Source organism: Ranitomeya variabilis, chromosome 7, assembly GCF_051348905.1.
Source record: "Ranitomeya variabilis isolate aRanVar5 chromosome 7, aRanVar5.hap1, whole genome shotgun sequence".
NCBI classification, from domain to species: domain Eukaryota; kingdom Metazoa; phylum Chordata; class Amphibia; order Anura; family Dendrobatidae; genus Ranitomeya; species Ranitomeya variabilis.
Genome location: NC_135238.1, coordinates 173,368,440 through 173,394,598, shown reverse-complemented (window position 1 = coordinate 173,394,598; position 26,159 = coordinate 173,368,440). Strand labels below are relative to the sequence as shown.

At 46.2% G+C, this 26,159-nt stretch overlaps 1 protein-coding gene across 2 annotated transcripts in view; it reads right to left on the bottom strand.

Annotated features, from left to right (window-relative positions):
- Positions 1 to 26,159, bottom strand: part of LOC143784254 (putative methyltransferase DDB_G0268948) — a 150,102-nt gene that overhangs the window by 85,098 nt on the left and 38,845 nt on the right. For both annotated transcript variants that reach the window (XM_077272278.1, XM_077272277.1), the window contains exons 2-5: positions 17,276 to 17,433; positions 1,759 to 1,922; positions 1,455 to 1,668; positions 13 to 113 (exon numbers count right to left, since the gene is read on the bottom strand). In XM_077272278.1, coding sequence (XP_077128393.1) covers positions 13 to 113; positions 1,455 to 1,668; positions 1,759 to 1,922; positions 17,276 to 17,386 — 590 coding nt within the window. In that variant the 5' untranslated portion in view covers positions 17,387 to 17,433. The remainder of the gene's footprint in view (positions 1 to 12; positions 114 to 1,454; positions 1,669 to 1,758; positions 1,923 to 17,275; positions 17,434 to 26,159) is intronic.

Here is a 26,159-nt window from a genome sequence, read left to right as displayed (position 1 = left end):
GTAAAAACTTACTGTTTCTTATCTTTTAGTGGAATCGCCTCATAGATGTTTTGGTACTGACAAATCATTTCATCTGTTGAAATATCAACATGGTCGAACAAAGTAACCCATTCCTGCAAAAAAAAGTTTTCATAAAAATGTGGTTATTAGCTATATTCGTTGACATGGTTTGGGTTCCACATCCTCACTAAGCAATAGGTTTCTGAGATTACCACTTTTTTCACTGGTGCTTCTCTTTTGTGATTCCTGCTAAAGATTTGGCTTTTTCCTGACTACATTTTTCAGGTCACTGCTTGCATGGTGACAGATTATTATCTGTAAAGTCTTATAAATAGTCCCATGGAAGTGATTTTTTTTTAAATTCATATTAACCTTCTGGACTAACTCTATTCTTCCATACTCAGCACTCACTTGACATTCAAATTTTTTCCACCTCCCCTGTATGCACTAATGAGGGGTTGTCTACTAGTTAATACCCCTTTAAAAACATTTTGTTTTTACATACAAACTGTTTTTTGTACACAAACTGCCATTATGTGGCCGGTGTCACACTTGTAACTGAAATGCGAGAAACTAGCGTGAGTCTCTCGCCTCAATACCCAGCACTGCCTCTAGCGGTTCGGACCGGAGTGTTCAGCTGCATAGAAATACATGCAGCCGCACACTCTGATCCTGAGTGCCAGCGGCCATGCCGGGTATTGAGGCGAGAGACTCACGCTAGTTTCTCACATTTCAGTTGCAAGTGTGACACGAGCCTTTGACTGATTCTTCAGCCGTTGCTCATACACTACATTTGAGCACTGATCTCCATCTATGTCAACTCAGTGGTCCCACCATTTATGCAGGTCTTGTGTCAGGCCAACAATCTTTTAGATGGCCAGGGCTCTGACTCAGCAGTGAACCCTAATTTAACAAATCCTTAAAATTGCGGTACACAACAAACTTATTTGGGCTGAATTGTGAGCCTGTTACCTGCTACTAGAGTGTATTTGTTAAAGAATAATTCACAAATGACATGTTAAATCTTAGTAACAAAAAGTTTAGTACGTAATATACCGTAATTACAAAAATTGCACTTGAAAGTGGAAGTAAGTATGTTCTGTGTAGACAAAACAGTGGAGCTTCTTCTGGTGGGCCTAGGAAACCTCAGTATAAGATCCCTTTCACACTTCCGCTTAAAAAAAGTACACGTGAGAAGTTTTGTTTTTACTATCCGTGTGACACCCAAATGACATCCATGTGCACGTGCGTATCATCTGTGTGACATCCCAGTGCCGTTCGTGTTACATGCACCAGAATAGGATACAGAATAGAAATTACAGATTCTAGGTATTAAAGAAATGCAAAATTATAGACAAGCAGCATTTAAAAACAGCATAATTGAACCATACTATTCAAGAGGATAAGAGTATAAATACTACAAACATTATATCCAAACTACATCAGTAAGTTACCTCTTTCACAACTACATTTAGGTCATGAGACAAATGTTTGTATTCAAGCTCAAACAATGGTACAAAACCGTGGAAAGCCAAGCATCCTCTCGTCTTCAGCACTCGAACTGATTCATTGATAAACTTGTCTAATGTGAACCAATGGGCAGCAAGTCCAGAATGTACCAAGTCCACAGAAGCATCTTTCAGTGGTAACTTCTCAGCCGGAGCCACCCTACACAAGACAAATGATTACCAGTGTCACTTATACCATCTAACCCTCTCATTACACCAACAAAATTAGGAAATCCAGTTTAGTACTCACATGTACGACACATTATTTGCCAGAGTCATTTTTTTTGCCACACTTAATTGGGATTCACTGATGTCTAGTCCAAGGACCTTCTTGAAGTGAGGAGCTAGAGGTAAAGTGTAACGTCCAGTCCCACAGCCAACATCCAGCGCCATTTCAAGGGGCCGCCCATTTGTCTAAAACAAAATGGGAATATACCCTTAAGTAAGTAAATAAGTAAATAGTAACAGTATATATATAAATATCACGGTACTTGGTTGCCCACTATTTTGACAAAAAAAAGGCGTAAAAGGCATCCCACCGTGACAAAGGTGTACCGAATTGGGATGGTCCTATCCTGTCTCTTGTACTTAAACTTTACCTTGTGTTAGCTGACCTCAATGTGAAGGGCAGAGCAGGACAGGGACCCGAATGTTCAGACACCTTTCCATGGGGAGCTATATAGATAAAATGCCTAGCTCCGAAGGGGGACCATGCCCCTTTTTGTATAAAGTGAAAGAAACAATAGCAAAACCAAAGAATTGAGCTTGAACATAAGTTGGTATACAAGCAACTTGTAAGAGCAGGTTCAGACTGTGGTCATTTCATGCTATGGACTGTGGGGAGGCTTGAGCGTATTTGTCAGAAAGCCTAAAGGGATCGAATGAGAATCCTGATGTGTGATGCACACATTGCTTATTTGTGACTTGCAGATTTGGTGCAGATTCAAGTCTGAAGCATGCCAATTCTTTCAGCATTTTTGCTGCATTTTTAACCCATCTTACTTTTTTCACAAATTCAGGTGCTTCACTTGACTCAATAAATGATTTTTTGGTTTTATTTTACCTTTTGGTGTTCTTTGTACTTCATGGTGCTCTGTGTTGATATAAAATGATCAAAACCCAGAAATTCAGTTATTGCTTTTATTTTATTTTTTGTGTGCTGTTCACCGTGCGGTAAAAGTGATAAAACTGATTTGTTTGTCGGGTCGGTATGATTACAGCGATACCAGATTTACAGTGCCTTGCGAAAGTAGTCGGCCCCCTGGAACTTTTTAACCTTTTCCCACATATCATGCTTCAAACATAAAGATACCAAATGTAAATTTTTGGTGAAGAATCAACAACAAGTGGAACACAATTGTGAAGTTGAATGAAATTTATTGGTTATTTTAAGTTTTTGTGGAAATAAAAAAACTGAAAAGTGGGGCGTGCAATATTATTCGCTTGGGGTATGTCTCTATCAGTTTTGTACATCGAAAAACTGAAATTCTTGCCCATTCTTCCTTGGCAAACAGCTGAAGCTCAGTGAGGTTTGACGGAGATCGTTTGTGAACAGCAGTTTTCAGCTCTTCTCACAGATTCTCGATTGGATTAAGGTCTGGACTTTGACTTGGCTATTCTAACACCTGGATACGTTTATTTGTGAACCATTCCATTGTAGATTTTGCTTTATGTTTGGGATCATTGTCTTGTTGGAAGACAAATCTCCGTCCCATTCTCAGGTCTTTTGCAGACTCCAACAGGTTTTCTTCGAAAAATGGTCCTTTATTTGGCTCCATCCATCTTCCCATCAATTTTAACCAACTTCCCTGTCCCTGCTGAAGAAAAGCAGGCACAAACCAGGATGCTGCCACCACCGTATTTGACAGTGGGGATGGTGTGTTCAGGGTGATGAGCTGTGTTGCCTTTACGCCAAACATATCGTTTGGCATTGTTGCCAAAAAGTTTGATTTTGGTTTCATCTGACCAGAGCAACTTCTTCCACATGTTTGGTGTGTCTCCCAGGTGGCTTGTTGCAAACCTTAAATGACACTTTTTATGGATGTCTTTGAGAAATGGCTTTCTTCTTGCCACTCTTCCATAGAGGCCAGATGTGTGCAGTGTACGACTGATTGTTGTCCTATGGACAGACTGTCCAACCTCAGCTGTAGATCTCTGCAGTTCATACAGAGTGATCATGGGCCTCTTGGATGCATCTCTGATCAGTCTTCTCCTTGCTTGAGATGAAAGTTTAGTGGGACGGCCGGGTCTTGGTAGATTTGCAGTGGTATGATACTCCTTCCATTTCAATATGATCGCTTGCACAGTGCTCCTTGGGATGTTTAAACTTTTATAAATCATTTTGTATCCAAATCCTGCTTTAAACTTCTCCACATCAGTATCACGGACCTGCCTGTTGTGTTCCTTGGTTTTCATGAAGCTCTCTGTGCTTCAAACAGAACCCTGAGACTATCACAGAGCAGGTGCATTTATACGGAGACTTGACTACACACAGGTGGATTCTATTTATCATCATTAGGCATTTAGGACAACATTGGATCATTCAGAGATCCACAATGAACTTCTGAAGTGAGTTTGCTGCACGAAAGTAAAGGGGCCAAATAATATTGCACGCCCTACTTTTCTGTTTTTGAATTTCCACAAAAATTTAAAATAACCAATAAATTTTGTTCAACTTCACAATTGTGTTCCACTTGTTGTTGATTCTTCACCATTTACATTTGGTATCTTTATATTTGAAGCATGATATGTAGGAAAAGGTTGGAAAGTTCCAGGGGGCCGAATACTTTCGCAAGGCACTGTATATTTTTTTAAATTAGTTGCTATTTTTACACATTAAAAAGAATATTTTAGCAAAGTGAATTTGTTTTCGCATTGTGATATTCTGAGAGCTGGAACTTTTTTCTTTTTACTTGTTAAAGGTTGTTTCCATACTCCAGTCTGGGTCTTACAGACCTAATAAAAGGCAACTGGGATGGCTAAAGAAAGACCATTCATGGTGGATAGTCTGTATTAGAGACTGAGAAGTGCCTGTAATACCAAGCTTATGAGACCATTTGATTTACTTTGCCTTACCCAGAGAAAGGACTGTTTTTATTATTAATTTGTGCTGAAAAAAAGTCTGTTTTTATTTTTAGAGTTGTAAAGTTTATGAAGGACTATAAACTTTACTCTGTTTTGATATAAAAACCCTGAGCCTTTGCGTATCCAAGTGGCTACCAGCAGGGGCGTACATAGAATTTATGTGGCCCCATATCAGAAGTTCTAATTGCCCCCCCCCTCCCTCCCCCCTACAGGTTTTTGTAATAATTGTCAGGATCACAGAAGAGCAAATCTCACAAGTCTCCAGCCTTTGTATAAATATTTAGAATTGAAAGTCCTCAGTGGTTGATACCTTTTAATTAAAAGGTATCAACCACTGAGGACTCTCAATTCTAAATATTTTTCTATCCATTGGCTAACACGGTACCAAGATATATATCTTTCCAGTCTTTACATAGCAATTTTACTCATGCTGAAGTCCTAGATTCCTCTTTCATTGCCCCGTAAAGTATGATGCCAACAAAGTAACAAAGTATCCCCCAAACACAGTATGATATCCCCATCGTGAATTCCACCAGATTGGCCTCCACATGCAAGTATAATGACCCTACTTTACCCCACCTCAACTTCCAAGGCAAAGTATGGTGACCCCAACACAGTATGATCCCCTGACTGTGACACCCACACAGCCCTTCATATAGTATAATGGGCCTAGATACAGTATAATGGCCCCCACCTCTCCACAATGTATAATACCCTCCACACTTACCCTCCAAACAGTATAATGGCCCCCACACAGTATGGTGGACCCCACACAAACCTTCATACTGTATAATTGCTTGCACACATTATAATGGCAACACATAGCCTCCCATATATTATAATGAATCCCATATAATCCTCCATATAGTATAATTCACCACTATAATCCTCCATATGGTATAATGCACTCCCCATGGTCCTCCATAACAAATAATGAGCTCCCCATGGTCCTCCATACAATTTAATGCACTCCCCATCATCCTCCATACAATATAATGTACTCCCCATGGTCCTCCGTACAACATAATGCAATCCCCATGGTACTCCATACAATATAATGCACCCACATGGTCCTCAATACAATATAATGCAACCTCTATGATCCACCATACAATATAATGCATCTCCATGGTCCTCCATACAATATAATATACTGCCCATGGCTCTCAATACAATATAATGCACTCCCCATGGTCCTCCATACAATATAATGCCCTCTCCATGGTCCTTCATACAAGATAATGCACCCTCCATGGTCCTCCATAAAATATAATGCACTCACCATAGAATATACTGCACTCCCCATGGTCCTCCATACAATATAATGACTCCTTATGTTCCTCCATACAATATAATGCACCATCATGGTCCTCCAAACAATATGACTCGCCATGGTCCTCTATACAATATAATTCACCCACCATGGTCCTCAATACAATATAATGCACCTCTACAGTCCCCCATACAATATAATGACTCCCCATGGTCCCCAATACAATATAATGCACCCACCATGGTCCTTCATACAATATAATGCATCCCCCACGGTCCTCCATACAATATAAAGCACCCCCCATGGTTCTCCATACTCTATTATGGCCACCAGTCACTGATTTAAAAAAATAATATATACAATGCTCACCTCTCCTCATTCCACCCGATGCTCCAATCTCCTGAGTGTGTGGTGTGAAGCGCCGCACATCTCAGTACAGCGCTTTAATGACATAATCGCGCCTACTGTTCTGCCACGTCAGACACCGAGGCAGAATGATGGGGGTGGCATCCGGCCATTGGCAGTACACCATTGGCTAGAAGAGAGCTGAAACTCCCACAACTTGTTGAAATAATAACACCTCTACTCACCTTCCATGCAGGCACCATTTCAGTGATTGTTACGTCACTAAGCACTGCGTCAAATCAGCGCTGACTTCACTGTTCCTGCTTTCTGAGAAAAACTGACAGCACGGGATCATCAATCAAAATGGCTGCTTAGATTATAGTGTTTTTTAACACAGACCAAATGTTCACATAAAAAAATCTCAGCATGCACTAATCTATTCTGTATTTTTGATTAGACTTTTTTCACACATAGGCCAGGGAACAAGAACATTAAGGCAGATGCATTATCTTGTTTTCCTAGAGGTGGAGATAATTGTGAACAGGTTCCTATTAGTGATGAGTGAGTGTACTCGTTGCTCGGGTTTTCCGAGCACACTCGGGTGATCTCAGAGTATTTATGACTACTCGGAGATTTAGTTTTCATCACGGCAGCTGAATGATTTACAGCTATTAGCCAGGCTGAGTACATGTGGGGGTTGCCTGGTTGCTAGGGAATCCCCACATGTAATCAAGCAGGCTAGTAGTGGTAAATCATTCAGCTGCGATGATGAAAACTAAATCTCTGAGCAGTCATAAATACTCTGAGGTCACCCGAGCGTGCTCGGGAAAACCCGAGCAACGAGTACACTCGCTCATCACTAGTTCTTATGTAGGGGACAGGGACCTGGTGAGCTGGGCAGACGGGTGGAACCATTGTTGCCGGGAGTCGGGGTTCCGGGGGATGGATTTGAGGGGCGCATGGGAAGCCAGGCTCATGTGACAGGAGGCAGAGTGACGCAGGGAGAGAAGAGGATAAAAAGAAAAACGCGCGAAAGCAGGGACAGAGAAGCGCGGGAAAACTCTGAGGAGAGGAAACTGCAGCGCAGTTGTCGTGTGTGTGCAGGCCGCAGTGGGACTTGCTGGAAGCAGGGGGAAAACGTACAACAGACACTGCGGGCAATTACCAGAGCCCCCAAAAAGAGGCGCATTCGTCGTCAGCGACCCCCCAGGCAGAGGGGTAGTGCTGATCAGCTCGGGGACAGTATTACCGCGCTCCCCGGGAGCATCTTGCCACCGAGTGCTCCGGATCCTCCTGGGTTTTTCTTAGCTGTGACTGATACTGATAATTCTGCTAATTCTCCTCAAAAAGACTCCTCTCTGGACGTGGAAACGGTTATCTCGGATCAACGTCCGCCTGCGGGAGGTAACGCAGCACCGCAAAAGACATTCTGGACTCGAATCTACACCTGGGTTCGACGTCGGAGGACACCGCCTTCCCTCACCACTAGGACTACGTCGCTGACGGAGCCGCACCACCAGGACTACATCGCTGAGACAGCACTGATAAGTGAACGTTGTTGACTTTACCTTAGTAGGAGAGGTACTAGTGAGGCGCGGCCGCGTTCTTCGGGTATAGTTCAGGCCTCCTATATAGTAGTTAGGATTTACTGTGATATTGTATACTTGTACTCAAGTTCCCTGCGTGGAAAACTGTTGTTATATTTTTGGGTTGGGAGTTAAAAGAAAAGTTAAAAACGCTGTTTGCTTTCTGGCTCCTATTTGTCCCTGCATCCTTCTTTACCTGCGGTCTCTACATTTGGCGTAGTCGGCAGGATGCAGGATCCAAAGAGGGAGCCAGAAGATACGGAGGATGGGGCTGGCCCGAGAGCGTCTCTCTCATTGGGGGCCATGTTGAATAACCTGCCCAAGTTTAATGGGAGCAACATGTTGTTGTGGAGTTGGACTGAAAGGATGCGGGGGCTGCTGAGAATGCATCCTATGACCCCGGCCCTGGAAGCAGAGGTGGCCATTATGGCCTTAGACGGAGAGGCCCGAGATTCAGTGATGTTGAGACCCCCCACAGAGCGGAATACTTTTACCGGGGTGTTAAATGTGTTAGAGGGGACGCACGGGGATCCCACCAACGTGGGAGAGCTGCGGGCCCGGTTGTTTGGACGGCGACAAAAAGAAGGCGAGACTGTCACTCAGTACATGAATGCTCTGCAAGAGCTAAACATTGCGATCGTGCGGAAAGATGGTATGGGGATGGGACATGTTGACGTGACCCTGCGCGACCAACTGGTGACGGGACTGCAAGATGAGTTGACCAAACAGGCTCTACGTGAACGAGTGCGGGTCGACCCGCGCCTGACTTTCTCCGACATAGGCAATGAGGCCCGCACCCGGGAGCAAGAGAGGGGGGTGACGGTCCTGACAGGAGAGACTCGGGTTATCCAGACCGCTGCACCAGGAGGGGGTGAGCCGTCGTGGGTTCAGGAGATGCGGCAGGAGCTCAAACAAATCAGGGACGAACTGGCTGAAGTTAAAAAGAATGCGCGAAGCCCAAGGGAGCTACCCCGGGGGCAAGGGTCTGGGAGTCCAGCTCGTGGCGCTCATCCAGGATATTATCCGGTCCCCGGTGCTTGTTATGGTTGCGGGGAGGCAGGACATTTCGCACGGGAGTGCCCCCGGAGAGGGAGGGCCTCGTCCCGTCAGGCGTTAAACTAGAGGGCTCCGAGCTAAGGGGACGACGCTCGGAGCCAGAGTCCCCGCGGATGGGTGGTGAAAATCCCGGAAATTTGGTTGCCAGCTGCCCCCTGGTTTGGGCAGAGTTTGAAGGGCGGGCTGTCCGTTGTCTGGTGGACACCGGGTCCCAAGTCACGACTATGCCCGAGGCTTATTTTAGAAAACACTTTCCTTTGACAGTCAGACCCCAATGTGGTCCCGTAATTCGGTTACAGGCCGCCAATCAGCTGCCCATCCCAGTGGAAGGGGTCACCTGGATGCAAATATCTTTATGTGGGAAGGACCTGGGCCGCCGGGGGGTTGTGTTAACTCGGGGAGATCCCAGCCCACAACATACCGTGACCTTGGGGATGAACGTATTGAAAGATTTTGGCAGTTTTCTGTTAGGGGAGACTACGCAAGAGACACTCAATCAGTGGGGGACCAGTACACCTCAGGGCTCCGTGTTCAGACAGTTAGTGAGAGAAGTCCGGGTACAAGAGACCTGTCAAGAGGGAGACATACTAGGGAGAGTGATTACTTCCCCGACAGCTAAGGTGACGTTCCCCCCAGGACAGACTGTTATATCCCTGCCCATACGAGCCCGCATCCCTCTAGAAGGAGTACAAGTACAGATTGAGCCCACGTTTACATCCCCTTTGCCCACAGGACTGCTGGTGGCCCGATCTCTGGCTACTGTTAAAAATGGAGCCGTACCAGTGCGATGTGTGAATGTGGACGAACACAATGTCGTGCTACGGGTCCGAAGTGAGATGGCCAAAGTGTTACGACCTTTAGAAGTGATGCCCCCTCCAGATACTTTGCAGTTAACGGTGGATTCCCCTGATCCCTGGATGGTCAGTGTCCGGTCTACGCAGGATCCTGAGCCAATAGCGTTTCGAAAGGGTCAAACTATTCTGGAGCACATGCGGACGGAATTGTCGGGCCTGGATCCATCACAGATCTCACAAGTGCAGCGACTCCTTGGACATTATGCTAAAGTGTTCGCACAACATGAAGATGATTTTGGCTGTACCACGGCCATCGAACATGGAATTCCGACCGGAGATACAGTGCCCATCAGGGAGCGGTACAGACAGATTCCCCCGCAGATGTACCAGGAAGTAAAGACGTTGTTAGGCCAGATGCTACAAAAGGGAGTGATCCGCGAGAGTCAGAGCCCGTGGGCTGCCCCGATCGTGCTGGTGCGGAAAAAGGACGGCACGCTCCGGTTCTGTGTGGACTATCGTAAGCTAAATGCATGCACCGTCCGAGACTCTTATCCACTTCCCCGTATCGAGGAGTCTCTCTCCGTGCTGGGTCGGGCCAAATATTTTTCCACCTTAGACCTAGCCAGCGGATACTGGCAGGTCCCGATGACAGAAGCAGATCATCCTAAGACAGCGTTTATCCTTCCCATGGGACTATTCGAGTTCAATCGAATGCCGTTTGGGCTGGCCAACGCTCCAGGCACCTTCCAACGATTAATGGAGCGGTGTCTGGGGGATTTGAACTTCGAGGCCACTCTCATTTATCTGGATGACATCATCATCTATGCTCCAACATTCGAGGAACATCTGTGCCGACTGGAGCAAGTACTAGACCGGTTGCTGAAATACGGGCTTAAGGTGAAGCCCCAGAAGTGTCACTTGTTCCGGGAACAGATCGAGTACCTGGGGCATGTGGTGTCCGCCAAAGGAGTCCGGCCATCGCAGGAGAAGATTGCCGCAATCCAGGAGTGGCCCACACCGGAGACCGCCAAGGATGTACGGGCGTTCTTGGGCCTCGCTGGGTACTACCGGCGCTTCGTGAAGAACTTTGCTCGCCGTTCTCACAATCTACAAGTCCTGCTGAAAGGAAGCTCCCCCAAGGAACGGGGAAAGAAGATACAATGGCAGGAGCCACAAGAAGCAGCGTTCCGGGACTTGAAGACAGCTCTCATGGAGCCGCCGGTGTTGGCTTATGCGGACTTTTCGCAACCGTTCATCCTACACACCGACGGCAGCTCTCAGGGATTGGGGGCTGTGTTGTCTCAGGTTCAGGATGGGCGGGAGAGAGTGATCGCCTATGCGAGTCGGTCTCTTCATGACTCTGAGTTGAACCCGGACAATTATAGTTCTTTCAAGGTGGAGCTGTTGGCCGTGGTGTGGGCTATGACGGAGCGGTTCGCTGAGTACCTGGCCGGTTCCGAGGTGCTGATACGCACGGATAACAACCCATTGGCACATCTGGAAAATGCGAAATTGGGTGCCCTGGAACAGCGCTGGGTAGCCCGGATGGCCAAGTACAGATACCATATCCTCTACAAGCGAGGAGCGAAGAATGTTCATGCTGACGCGTTATTTCGTCTGCGTAAGAACCCCCCCAAGAACTAACTGAGATGAGGAGCTGGAGGGAGAAGAAATCCCCTACGCCATCGGGGGCGCTGCTCGGACGGCTGTGAGCCGGGAACAGACCGGGAACGGAACGGCTACAGGACTGTTGGTTCAGAGTCGGGACGAATGGATACGGCTGCAACAGGAAGACCAGGAACTAGCTCCATTGCGACAGTGGATAACGAATGGTCTATTGCCCGTGAGAACCCCTGGACAAACTCTCCCGTCAGACCTGAACCTTCTTCTGCGGCAGTGGGAGCGCCTAACTCTTCAGGACGGGCTCTTATGCCACTTAACCATGGCTCAGGCAGATTCCGAGCCGACCTGGCAGATGGTCTTACCAGGGCCCGTGGTGGCCGCAGTTGCTAAAGAAGCTCAAGAGTCCGGGGCACACTTCGGAGTGAAGAGGACGTTTAAGTGGCTGCAAACTCGGTTCTATCATCCTCGGCTGCTTGCGGAAGTACAAACTGCCTGTAGACAATGTCGACAATGTGAGCTAACCAAGTCACCGGAGGAAAGGGCGCCTGTGCAGAGCATCACGACGTCTGCCCCTTTTGAAGTATTATTGATAGACTACATTACCATTGGAGCAGCGCATCAAGGCTACGAACACTGCCTCGTTATGGTAGATCATTTTTCAAAATTCGCGGTAGTCACCCCTACCCGTGATCAGACGGCTGAGTCGGCGGCGAGCGCTATCTGTAAGAACTTTATTCAAGTTTACGGCTGTCCGAGGAGAATACATTCGGATCAAGGCGCCTGTTTCTTGGGCAAAGTCATGGAAGAGCTGCATCGCCTCTACGGCATTGATAAGTCACGCACCACACCGTATCACCCCCAGGGAAACGGGGCTTGTGAGCGGTTTAACCGGACTTTGCTTCAAATGCTGCGTGCGCTAGAACAAGATCAGAAGGCCCGCTGGCCGGAGTATGTGTCTGACCTAGTGTGGGTCTACAACAATAGAGTTCATCAAGTCACAGGACGCACCCCGTATGAAGTGGTCTTTGGGCGCCCAGGAAAAGGCATGACAGATCTGGAACTGTCTTCGGAGGAAGAAGGCCCCCGAACAGGGATGGCTTCGTGGGTGCGTGATCATCGGCATCGGCTGCAGACCTTACACCGACTGGTACACACTCGAATTCGGGAAGTGGAGCATCGGAGCACCCCTACAGCAAAACCCCCAGAGTTCCGGCCAGGTGATCGAGTACTCGTTCGAGAGCAAAGACCGCAAAACAAGTTAGACCATCGTTGGGAAAAAACACCCTATCGGGTGCTTCGCCGTATAGACCCGCATGGACCTGTATATGAAGTGCAGTCTGAGGCCCACGGAAGTACAGGTACTCGCATTCTTCATCGCAACATGCTCCGGTTGTGTCGCTCTGTTGACTCGGACACCCCAGAATCCGCAATCAGGGAAGAGCCACCTACGACTGAGTCCCCCAACAACCATTGGTGGGATGAAGATGATGAAGAAGAAGAACGGCGTCAAAATACTCCCCCTATCTCGACTACTACACTACCCCTGACCAGTCACCCTTCCGCTGACGACATTCCCCCAACACCCCCTACACAGGGACCCGAGCCACGACGTTCTGAACGTTCTACTGCCGGTAGACCCCCAACTCGCTACAGTCCTGACTTACACACTAGACAGACCCAAGTGTGGAACAACCCGTCAGATGGGCGACCTGTCAGTGCGAAGGCCTCGCCCGGGGACTGGCGAGCATACAGGGTGGGGGAATGTAGGGGACAGGGACCTGGTGAGCTGTGCAGACGGGTGGAACCATTGTTGCCGGGAGTCGGGGTTCCGGGGGACGGATTTGAGGGGCGCATGGGAAGCCAGGCTCATGTGACAGGAGGCAGAGTGACGCAGGGAGAGAAGAGGATAAAAAGAAAAACGCGCGAAAGCAGGGACAGAGAAGCGCGGGAAAACTCTGAGGAGAGGAAACTGCAGCGCAGTTGTCGTGTGTGTGCAGGCCGCAGTGGGACTTGCTGGAAGCAGGGGGAAAACGTACAACAGACACTGCGGGCAATTACCAGAGCCCCCAAAAAGAGGCGCATTCGTCGTCAGCGACCCCCCAGGCAGAGGGGTAGTGCTGATCAGCTCGGGGACAGTATTACCGCGCTCCCCGGGAGCATCTTGCCACCGAGTGCTCCGGATCCTCCTGGGTTTTTCTTAGCTGTGACTGATACTGATAATTCTGCTAATTCTCCTCAAAAAGACTCCTCTCTGGACGTGGAAACGGTTATCTCGGATCAACGTCCGCCTGCGGGAGGTAACGCAGCACCGCAAAAGACATTCTGGACTCGAATCTACACCTGGGTTCGACGTCGGAGGACACCGCCTTCCCTCACCACTAGGACTACGTCGCTGACGGAGCCGCACCACCAGGACTACATCGCTGAGACAGCACTGATAAGTGAACGTTGTTGACTTTACCTTAGTAGGAGAGGTACTAGTGAGGCGCGGCCGCGTTCTTCGGGTATAGTTCAGGCCTCCTATATAGTAGTTAGGATTTACTGTGATATTGTATACTTGTACTCAAGTTCCCTGCGTGGAAAACTGTTGTTATATTTTTGGGTTGGGAGTTAAAAGAAAAGTTAAAAACGCTGTTTGCTTTCTGGCTCCTATTTGTCCCTGCATCCTTCTTTACCTGCGGTCTCTACACTTACACTACAAAAATGGGTGATTATTGCATCTCTATGCTACGATCTTGAAAAAGAGTTTGTTGATGCTCAGGGGGATGCCCCTGCTGCTTGTCCGTTAGGTAAACTGTACCTGTGAATTTCCATCTGAGAGTTCCTAGTGAATAGCATGATTCCATCTTGGCCAGACATCTTGGTGGTCAGAGGTACATTGGGATGTCCGGGAGTATGTACCCGCTTGTAGTGTCTGTGCGTGTTCTAAAACCTCTCATGCTCATCTATTGGGGTGTCTCCAACCATTGGCGATTCCCTGTAGATCTTGGACTCATTTATCAGTCAATTTTATTACTGATCTACCCATGATGGCGAGTAATACTGTAATTTTGGTGGTGGACAGATTCAGTAAAATGTCTCATTTTATTGTGCTAGCCGCTTTACCTAATGCTAAGACCTTGGCGCAAATTTTCATCAGAGGGATTATAAAATTACATGGGATCCCTACTGATATTGTTTATGACCAGAGGGTGCAGCTTATTTCCAAATTTTGGAGGACATTTTGCACTTGTTTGGGGATCCATCTGTCGTTCTCTTCAGCATTTCACCCGCTGTCTAATGGGCAAACTGAATGGGTTAACCAGAATCTTGAGACTTATCTGAGAATCAGGAGGATTGGGATACCTACTTACCTTTAGCTGAATTCACAGTAAATAATCGTTGTCATGAGTCTACTGTAAGTCCCCATTTTTTGGAGAATATGGGTTTCATCCTCAGTTCAGCTCATTTAATTGGAGTCTTTCTTCTGGAATACCTGAAGAAGAATGGTTGTCATCATCAATTACTTCTGTGTGGCAAGGGGTTCTTGATAATTTGAGGAAGATGGGGTCCAAATATAAAAGTTTGGCTGATCAGAGACGTTTGGTGGGTCTGGCCCTGTGTTGGTGACTTGGTGTGGTTGTCCTCAAGGAACATTAAGTTGAAGTTTCGCGCTTGGAAACTGAGTCCCAGGTTCATTGGTCCTGAGGAAAGATTGAGGCCATTGTCAATCCCTTAGAATTCCGTCTTGCTTTGCGTCCCACCTTTAGGATACATAATGTTTCATCGATCTCTTCTCAAAAATATGTTGCGTGATGTACCATCACTGCCACCGCCATCCCCTGTCATTGTGGATGGAAATTTACAAATTTCAGATAGCAAAGATCATTTATTCTTGCTTAGTTCGTAGGTCGCTTCATTATCTGGTACACTGGAAGGGATACAGTCCTGAATAAAGTATGTGGGTACGAGCATCTGAAGTTCATGCACCAGGCTAATCCAGTCTTTTAACGTGGCACACACTGATAAACCCAGTATCCAGGGGTCCCTTGTAGAAGGGGGTTACTGTCACAGGTTTACCACGGCAGAGAGGAGCCAGAGGACCACAAAGTCTGATTCCTCCTACTCGTGCGCTGAATAGAAGCACTTCACATTTATATTAAACAGTGTAAATTTATTTTGCCAGTGCAAAGGTTAATCTACTCTGTTGAGAGCTCTTGGAGTTAAGACTCTTAGCTGAGCACTGTTAGCCACTCCCATCTCCTATATAATCTGGGTCCTGACTAACACACATTGTCAGAGCTAGCTTTTGCTGCATGGCTTAGAGGTTGTTGGTGGTTATTTGAGTAGGTGGTTGGTGGATTTATCTGTGATTGTTGCTAGGTTTTGAATGTGTGATAATCCTCTTTCTTCTCCTACTTTGGTTTAACCACATTCTCCACTTCCTGGTTCATACCTTTGTTATATGTGTGTGTATATTTCTATGTTTGGTATTTTCCATTACCCCTGTTCATATTACCTTATTAAGTCTGATTGGTGTATTGCGGTACACTACTACTCCCATCTTACCTGGGTGGGAGAAGGGTACAGACAGAGGACAGATTTAGGAGTTAAGGCAAGGTAGGTGGCCCCAGTGTCTTCACCATCAGAAGTAATCTGAGGAGCAGTGCCAGCTAGGGCCCCCTGGTGTTTGGAACAGGGAAGAAGCCCCTGGTCCCTGGACACCCGACAACAGGGTTTTGACAGCCGTGCTTGAATGTTTTTCTTTTTAAGAAAGGGATTCCATCTTGCCACCCTACTGCATATAAACAATATGGGATATTGTTGTCACATACAGTACACAACTAGTAGAAGACAGAGAAAAAAAACAGATCACCTGATGCAGCTTATGTGTGGGGAAGCACGGAGCACGTGTAGTTGCACGCTGATAACATCAAAGTACAAAAAAGAGATTGTTCCAGCATCCAAAGAGTCCAAAAATAATGATTTATTTACTTGCATAAAAAACCAGATGTAAAGGCAAGTTCACATGACCATATAGCAGTGTATAGCAGCTATGCGTTTCAAACACACTAGGTGTTCTTTGTCAAAGTTTTGACAAAGAACACCTAGTGTGTTTGAAATGCGTAGCTGCTATACGCTGCTATACGGTCATGTGAACTTGCCTTTACATCTGGTTTTATATGCAAGTAAATAAATCATTCTTTTTAGTACACAACTAGTAATTGCCAGAAATTCCTGTAGATACTTTACTGTTGCTTTAGGTCTCTTTTATTTATTTATTTTTTTTTATAAAGAAATCATTTCAGCTTGCCAGTGCAAGGGGGTTCTTGAAGTTGGTGAAAAATTATAGTGATGGGTTTGTACATCAAGTAGATGGCACCCTATAAATGTGTTTGGAATTTAGTAATAGCTTGGCGGAGTTTTGTGACTCTTCAGGGTGAGATCCCTGGGGAGTCGGTGGAATGGAGAAGGTTTTCTGACGATGGAGGTGCTCCCGAGCTGGTAGTTGTGGCTGGGGGTAATGCTGGAAGAGTTCAATATTCGGGTACCGCCAAACCTTTGGGACTCCAAGAGCCTCTTTCAACCAAAAAGTGATTATTTATTGTTAAGTTTGTTAGAATAAAGGTTGACTTGGCCATTTAATCTAAAACAATGGACCTGCTTTTATTTGGGGGAAAACAAGGAGTTTCAATGCTGGGTATTTGATAAAAGGTGGTCGAAGGACGGCCCCTATAATACTCAAGTCAAGAGATTCAGTGAGGAAAATCTTTTACCAGTCCGGTCATCATGGTCTGTGCTAAGAATATGAATGTCGGATCTGTGAAACCAGCCATTGTTAGATATTTCTAGATTGACTAATAAGGAAATGGCACCATTTGGATTTCAAGGAAAAAATGCTCCAGAATTATTTTATGGGAAATGCAAGTCTGTAGAATTGCAGACTTTTCAGGAGAACAGACATTACATATACTGTAAATAGGATTGGAATTCTTCATTCATAGCATAACTTCTTTTTATACTTACTTTTCCTTTCACGTAGGAAAAAACAACATTGATGAGCTCATTAGAGACTGGAATCATATACTTTTGATATTTTAATGAAAAATCCATCTTCTTGAACAAGTGGACTGCCATGATGATCTGTGCTTGCTTTGGTTTTTGGTTACTCCTGATGGAAAAATCTGTCAAATGAAGAGATACATTATGCATTGTAGAAATGTTTACCCTTTTAACTATTTTAAAATATTGTTTTGTATTTATTTATCTATTGTTAGAAATAGAATGCATCACGAAATGTAGAATAAAGTAGAATAATTACAAACAATAAAAACATGCATGAGATAATATAATCATATAAAGAAATGCGTATAAGAACAAAGATAATATAATAAACTTTATTGAAGAAAAAACATAACAAAATCAGGGGATATAATCCCAATAAAAACACTTTAAAAACTGGTAGCCACAAGTGTATCATATAGATGAGCCAAAACAGATTAAAGTGGCACCAAAACTGAGTGAATGTTTATAATAACCAAATCAAAAGGGAGTATACATACATCCTATCATACTAATAGCATATCAAGCCTGGTGCCAAGTGATACAAATCAGGCTAAGCTCCCATAGTAAGGGGTCACTGTCTCTATACTACCATTGTGATCTTCTATAATATATATACATACACGCTACATAGAACGCCAAGTAACATGATAGTAACTGCATGATAGCAAATAGCAGATAGCAGATAGGATATAGAAAATGTACGTAATGAATACTTTACCTAAACACTCAGACAATGGTGCCACTGCCCCTACGCGCGTTTCGGCGGCGTGCCTTCGTCAGGGGGAGTCATGCATGAGATAATGTAAATCAAGGTTCATCAGTTTCTTTTTTTATAACTTGAGTAGGTAAACACTGTGCAACTAGGGAGTATGATGATTGCAGGGATGATTAGGAGGGAAAAGGGTTAATGTCAGGCATGGTCTAGTTCAAGGACTGTTATAAGGGATATGCCCATGCAGCCAAGTGGACTAGGCTTTTATATAAGCAGTTCCAGCTTCTCTGGCCACAAGGGGTATAGCAAAAGATTGAGAAAAAGAAGTTACAGTTAAAGGGGTGGTCCAAAGTTAACATTTATTTTAATCCTAAATGTCTATGTAATGTATTAATCTACTTTCTTTTTCAATTTACTTTAACTAAAAATTCTCTACTCTTCCCTCACTCCTCAAACTGATTTTTCCTTACTTACGTCCTTATTGATGACACTTCGCTTAAGTACCCAAAGAGCATGGTGGAATACTCAAATGATACATCATCAGGAGGCAGAGTCTGCCAATACTGTTGCAGCTTCTACCCCACCGCGTGAAACAAAGCATCATCAGTGATGACTGTTTCACCCGCTGGGCTACTCCTTGCACTACAGAGTGAGCGTCGGTTGTAAATTTCTACATATGTTAATTAGAATCATGTCACTTTGCAATATTCTATTTAATGGATGTTGACAGTGCGCTCCCTCAACGGCTCTGTTGAGACAAGGCAAGCCGATGAGAGAGTGCACTGTCAGTCTGCATTGTAAGGAGATAATCTGGCGCACAGTAAAATCAGAGATCAGTACTGCTTCCTCGAACGTGATGTCAAAACAACAGTGCAGCTATGACTTGTCCCATAAAAACCAAGCCATCATGTGGTTATGTAGATGGACAGATAAAAAAGGTATGTATCTTAGAAGAGAGGTAAGAAAAAAATAAAAATGCAAAATGCGAAAAATCACCTGGTCTGGAAGGAATTAAATAGATATTGCCCATCACAATTGGTCTGCTAGGGGAGTGGGTGGTTCCATTAGGTATTGTATGTAATAAAATATTTAGAGACAGATATTTACCATATATTCTGTTTCATTGATAATCTTTTTTTTGTCTTATAATTAGTGATGAGCGAATATACTCGTTGCTCGGGTTTTCCCGAGCATGCTCGAGTGATCTCTGAGTATTTGTTAGTGTTCGGAGACTTAGTTTTCTTCACCACAGCTGAATGATTTACAGCTGATAGACAGCTTGATTACATGTGGGGATTCTCTAGCAACTAGGCAACCCCCACATGTACTCAGCCTGGCTAGCAGCCGTAAATCATGCAGCTGAATCAACAAAAACTAAATCTCTGAGCAGTCACAAATACTCGGAGACCACCTGAGCGTGCTCGGGAAAACCCGAGCAACGAGTACATTCTTTCATCACTACTTATAATCAAAATTCCTAACTCCTTCTTAGGCATCACTAAGCTGTCTGTTTTTGATGTAGGCACAACTTATTTATTTTCAGTTATTATTATTCATTGTTGGTTTATTTGACCAAGACCTTTGTATTTTATTACCACCAATTACTCTTTTCCTCCTTCATGTTATATTTTTTTGGATTAAGAGTTGCATAGATAGCTTGTAGACCCAATGTCTATCCCCTTTTTTCAAATGTTTTTAATGTACTTACCTGTTCTTAATTGTACAATTAAATGTGATATTTTCATTTTCCCATTTTTTCTTCCATTTTCTGAGATTGCTGGACTTACCTCTTTTTTTGTAGGTTAATAGCGTTCTGAACCTGCCCTGCGCCAGCACTTAGGCTCCAGATGCCAGGAGGAAATTAACTTTATTGCTCCCCAACATCATTGGGTTTTAGTCACAGGGATGACGCCGGCACAGGTTCAGTTACCTTTCTGTGCATAAAGAGTGGTGCTGTGAATGCGTTCTGAAAATGACTGACTATGGCTCAGCATTAGGGCCAGCTGTCAGCCAGTCCTTGGCCCAGGTTGAAGCCACCCTTTTGACTGAAACACAAACACTAGTGGGAGAAATAAAGTTTTGTTCCTTCTGGCAGTGGGAGTCTAAGTGCTGGTGCAGGGCACGTTCAGAACGCTATTAACATGCAGATTAACCCCATATCTGCAGGTTAATAGCATTTTTTATGACTTGTACCCTTTAAGATTATTTAAAGAGAACCTATCATCAGGATTTTATATCCAAACTAATAGCATGTAAATATAAAGGGGCTCTCATGCTGATTAAATCCTTACATTTCTTCCATTATGCAGTTTTACAGAAATCCATAGTTGACATTGTATGGCAATGATTTGCAAGTGCAGTGGGGTGGATACTGCACTTACAGTTCTTCTGTGCCCTCTCTCTATTCCCGTCCTTTGCCTGCCTCATGTCCCTGACTGTTCTGTCACGTCAATCATGTTTCATAGATCTGTCAGTCACTCACACAAGGCAGGCAACAGAATGGGGAAAAGGAAGAGAGGCAGGAGAACTGTAAGTGCAGCGCCTGCCCACTGCACTTGAAACTCTTAAGCATATAATTTCAACTACAGCTTTCTCTAAAGACAGCAAACTGTATTTATACAAAAAAGGTAAGGAATTAATCTGCATTGACGCTCCTTTACATGCATGCCATTCTTTTGTGGTAGAAAATCCTGATGACAGGGTCTCTCTTAAGATCATTTTCCTTTTTGGAGTTACTAAGAGGTTATTTATAACTGCTGGTTACGCCCAATAATGTTTTTTTATTAATGTAATGTGTAAAGTTGGATAATTCTAGATTCATGTAAAACATAGTGTTATGTCAGCAGACTATTTATAATGATCCTTCCTTCAGTTGTACAGTATGACCAACTTCAAACAATGAGCAGTCCCTTCCTGAGTTACACTTACCCCTAGTCTGCGATTTATTTATATATAATTTAGGAGGTCCAACCATGCTAATGGAGTGCCCCCACTGCCGCAGGGCCGAGGGGCACCCGGTACCGGGCCTCTGTGTCTCAGTTCTGGGGTGGATACGGTGGCTAGACCTGGTCCATGACCCTGCTGAGGGGCGTCCAGAGAAGATAGAACGTGATGATGTTGGGGTGTGGGGTGCGATGAATAACGAGGACACAGAGTTGCAGTCTCTTTACCTCTTTACTGAAGGTCTCGAGGTACTCAATCCAGAGCACTGTTAACAGGGCTGTCTGAGACCGGTCGGTCCGAAGGCACATCAGGAGTCCCCTTAACAGGTGGGAATCAGCGTCTACCTTCTAGCGCCTGTTTGTTGTAGTCCTTCCCTGCTGAGCACCCCGGGATAGTCCTCACAACTGATTCTGTCTGTCTCTGATGTTTGTTCTCTCCGTCCCCCAGATGATATGGTTAGGACGCACCCGTATGACGGGGTAGGCCTGGAGTTCTTCCGGGACCCTAGAGTCGCCCCTCTCCCACAGCTGCCTCCGTTGTCTGCTTAGGTGATTTGGGTGAGACAGCCAACCTATAATTGGCTATCCTGCCATGGTTTGCAGTAATGCTTAGAGTCTCTTACTTGCTCGGTGTTCCGGCCACTGACTGTTTGCACCTCAGAAGGATGTTGCCTCGATCTTACAGCACGACTCCTTCTGGTCCTATCGCCTCTTTGCTAGTGTTGAGCGATATCGTCCGATACTTGAAAGTATCGGTATCGGAAAGTATCGGCCGATACCGGCAAAGTATCGGATCTAATCCGATACCCGATACCAATACAAGTCAATGGGACTCAAGTATCGGACGGTATCCCTGATGGTTCCCAGGGTCTGAAGGAGAGGAAACTCTCCTTCAGGCCCTGGGATCCATATTAATGTGTAAAAGAAAGAATTAAAATAAAAAATATTGCTATACTCACCTCTCCGACGCAGCCTGGACCTCACCGAGGGAACCGGCAGCGTTCTTTGCTTAAAATGCGCGCGTTTACTTCCTTTCGTGACGTCACGGCTTGTGATTGGTCGCGTGCCGCCCATGTGGCCGCGACGCGACCAATCACAGCAAGCCGTGACGTAATTTTCAGGTCCTGAATGCCTAATTCTAGGCATTCAGGATTTTAAAATTACGTTCCGGCTTGTGATTGGTCGCGTCGCGGTCACATGGGCGACGCGACCATTCACAAGCCGTGACGTCACGGAAGGAAGTAAACGCGCGCATTTTAAGCAAAGAACGCTGCCGGTTCCCTCGGTGAGGTCCAGGCTGCGTCGGAGAGGTGAGTATAGCAATATTTTTTATTTTAATTCTTTCTTTTACACATTAATGTTGTTTCGATACCGATACCCGATACCACAAAAGTATCGGATCTCGGTATCGGAATTCCGATACCTGCAAGTATTGGCCGATACCCGATACTTGCGGTATCGGAATGCTCAACACTACTCTTTGCTGTATTCCCGCTTTCTCACTTTTTGTCCTTTCTTAGGAATCTGTCAGGATCCCATCCCTGACAGGTCCTCTCTCTAGCTCTTCCCTGTTACTTCTCCCTGTCTTCCTGTCCAACCCCCAGTTTTACCAGAGTGTGAGGAGTGGCCTACTAGATAGAACCACTCCCCCTGGTGGCCGGAGTGTGAAGTGTAGTGTGTGTGTTACCTGGTCAGGTGAACTCCTTTAGTCCAATCAGACGTAACATCACTCCCCTTAGTGACAGAGCGACGTTACTGCAGCGACCATGACTCTGGGGCGCTGCACTCCCCCCCGGTTAAATCCAGTACTCCCGGACTGGGAAAACAAGAACAGCAATACATGTTAACAGAAAACACACAAAATGTTGAAATATTATAAACAATTAAACATAACAGTGCTTCCCTTTATGGGAGGTGACGACTCTTGAACGTTGCGAAAGTTAGGTCATGCACAGTTTATGACTCTCAGTTCAGTGGTTGAAACAGCGGGGACCCCGGGTAAACAAAAGGGGTCCCCTTTTAGAAGTTTTTGGAGCAATTCACTGTCCATTACTCCGTTGTCCATTTTAAAACCTGTAACAAAAGATATGCACACAAACATTTTCAACTAAATAGCAGCCCTCACTAATACCTCCAAATCTTGTAGCGGAGGGGAGTTTGATTCTTGGTGCTGCGTGTAGACCTTCGCAGCGCAGGGGTTGCTATTGGCCTAACAGGGCCTGCTATGCTTGCTACCGCTGGTGTAGTGCACTGTCTTCTAGCTACGCTTCTAGTGAGTCTAGGTAGCACTGGCAGGCTGGAGCTCTCAGGGCTGCTGCTACCAACAGTGGGTACGGCAGATTCGCCGATAGCAGTGTGAGGATTTGCCGGTTCAACGGTTGGCATGGCAAGGCTTGCTGAGATTGCGGGCCTGGAGGATCTGGCACCACAATTAGTTCTGGTGGGTCCGGCTGGCGGAATGTTAGAACAGGTACCACGATGGCCTGATTTATCTGAGTCCAGGACTGGGGAAAATCGCCAAGAACCGTGTGTATCATCTTCTCCTTTTCTACAGGTGGGGAGGTTCCTGGATACGTTTCCCTCTCTCTCAACTTATCAGGGCAGACTTTAAGGTGGTCCCTGGATATCGCCGTCGAGGTCTCTCCTCCATCCTTGCTGATGAGACAAACCTTCGTGTTGTCAAAATCGGATGGCAGGACGGTATACGGTTCCGCTTCCCATTGGTCGTCGAGTTTGTGTAGCCTCCTCTTTCGTTTGAGTACGTGCTCACCGGGTGACAAGGTAATCACAGGAGCATGCTGGTTGTAGTCTCTTTCTTGTTTTTGTCTAGCCTGGGCGAGACTTCTTTCCATGCATTCCTGTACTTTGCGGTACCTTCGCTGCCTTTCTGCATCCCAATCTGCATCCGACGAGGTATCTTCGGGGACTAGGACCCCCATGTCCAAGTCAACGGGTAACTTGCTAGATCTTCCTCGCATCAGGTACGCTGGAGTGCAGTTGGTGGAATTTACTGGGATATGATTGTATATGTCCACCAAGTCAGGCAACTTTGTTGGCCACAGGTTCCGCTCCTCTACGGGTAAGGTCTTCAGTAAGTCGATCACCACTTGGTTCATCTTTTCGCACATCCCGTTGGTTTGGGGATGGTACGGTGTGGTTTTGATCTTCTTACGCCCGTACAGATGACAGAACTCTTGGAACACCTCTGCTTCGAATGCTGGTCCCTGATCGGTCAGTACCTTCTCCGGGTACCCATGGGGCCTACAAAAGTACTGCTGGAAGGCCTTGGCAGCCGTCCTGGCCGTTAGATTCTTGACAGGTACAACCACCAAAAATCTGGAGTAGTGATCTACGATGGTAAGAGCGTAGATATAGCCTGACCGGCTAGGTGTCAGCTTCACATGATCCAGCGTGACCAGTTCGAGCGGCCGTTTGGTGATGATGGGCTGCAAGGGAGCCCATTGGCTGTCACGGTCCTTCCTGCGTAGGCTACATGGACCGCACTCTCGACACCACTTCTCAATGGCTCCCTTCATGCCAATCCAATAGAACCTCCCTCGGAGTAGCCTCTCCAGCTTCTTCCATCCGAAGTGTCCGACTCCATCGTGGTAGGCTCCCAGAACCATGGGCGCATCTCGCCTTGGCACTACTATCTGCCATACCAATTTGTGAGTACGTGGGTCGATGCTTCTCCGGCACAGCTTGCCATCATGGATAAACAGTTTGCTTCTCCCCTTCCACAGCTGTTGGGTCTCCTGTGGATCATCTGGGCCAGGATGCAACCCTGCCTGCGTCAAGAGCTCTTTCACCCGACGGACCGCGGGGTCGCCATCCTGGGTCTCCGCCCATCCGTGGTGGGGCAGGGGATTCAGCGTGGCATCCGGTTGGTTCTTGTGTCTGTTCTTCACATGATGGGAGTTCTGAGTGGCTTTGGGGCGATGGAATGCAGGCAGCTCCACCTCTTCAAGTGCCTCCGGGTCTTCCCCCGTTTCTGGCAAATTGAGCATTCGGGACAAGGCATCGACATTTGCATTCTTGCGTCCTGCCCGGTACTTGATGGTGAAGTCGTAGTTGGACAGCCGGGCCATCCACCGCTGTTCCAAGGCCCCGAGTTTGGCGGTATCCAGATGTGTTATCCGTGAAGATGGTGAATTTCGTTGAGGCCAGGTAGTGTTTGAACCTCTCTGTCACTGCCCAGACGATGGCAAGGAATTCCAGCTTAAAGGAACTGTAGTTGTCAGGGTTCCTTTCCGTGGGACAAAGCTTCCTGCTGGCGTAAGCGATTACCCTCTCCTTACCTTTCTGGACCTGGGACAGCACGGCTCCCAATCCTACATTGCTGGCATCCGTGTATAGCACAAACGGTTGGTCGTATTCGGGGTAGGCCAGTACCTCTTCTCCCATCAGTGCCGACTTTAAGAAAGTGAAGGATTCCTCCAGACCCTCGTTCCAATCAAATGGGGTGTTCCTCCCCTTTGTCTTCTTTGATTGGCCCACAAACAGGTTTTGCAAGGGCGCGGCCTTCTTGGTGAAGTCCTTAATGAACCTCCGGTAATAGCCTACCAGCCCGAGGAACTGCCGGACTTCGTGGAGGTTGCTGGGCTTTGGCCAGTCCTGGATCACCGTGACCTTGTCGGGGTCTGGGGCCACTCCTTCGGCGCTCACCACATGGCCCAGGTACTGCACTTTTGGTTTCAGGAGATGACATTTGGACGGTTTCACCTTTAAGCCAAAGTTGGACAGGGCTTCAAACACCTCAGCCAGGTGCTTCAGAAGGTCTTCGTAGGTCTTAGAGAAGACAATGACATCATCCAAATACAGCAGTACGGTTTCAAAGTTCTTGTGCCCCAGGCAGCATTCCATCATCCTCTGGAATGTCCCCGGGGCATTGTACAATCAGAAGGGCATGTAGTTAAATTCGCAGAGACCCATCGGTGTTGTGAAGGCCGTCTTCTCTTTGTCCGCCTCCGCCACAGGAACCTGCCAGTACCCACTGGTGAGATCTAAGGTAGAGAAGTAGTTAGCAGATTTTAAGGCAGCCAGAGACTCCTCTATCCTGGGCAGTGGGTATGCGTCTTTATGTGTAATGCGATTCAACTGCCTGTAATCAACACACATCCTCTTTGTACCATCCTTCTTTTTAACAAGGACTAATGGAGCTGCCCAGGGGCTACAACTGTCTCTCACCACC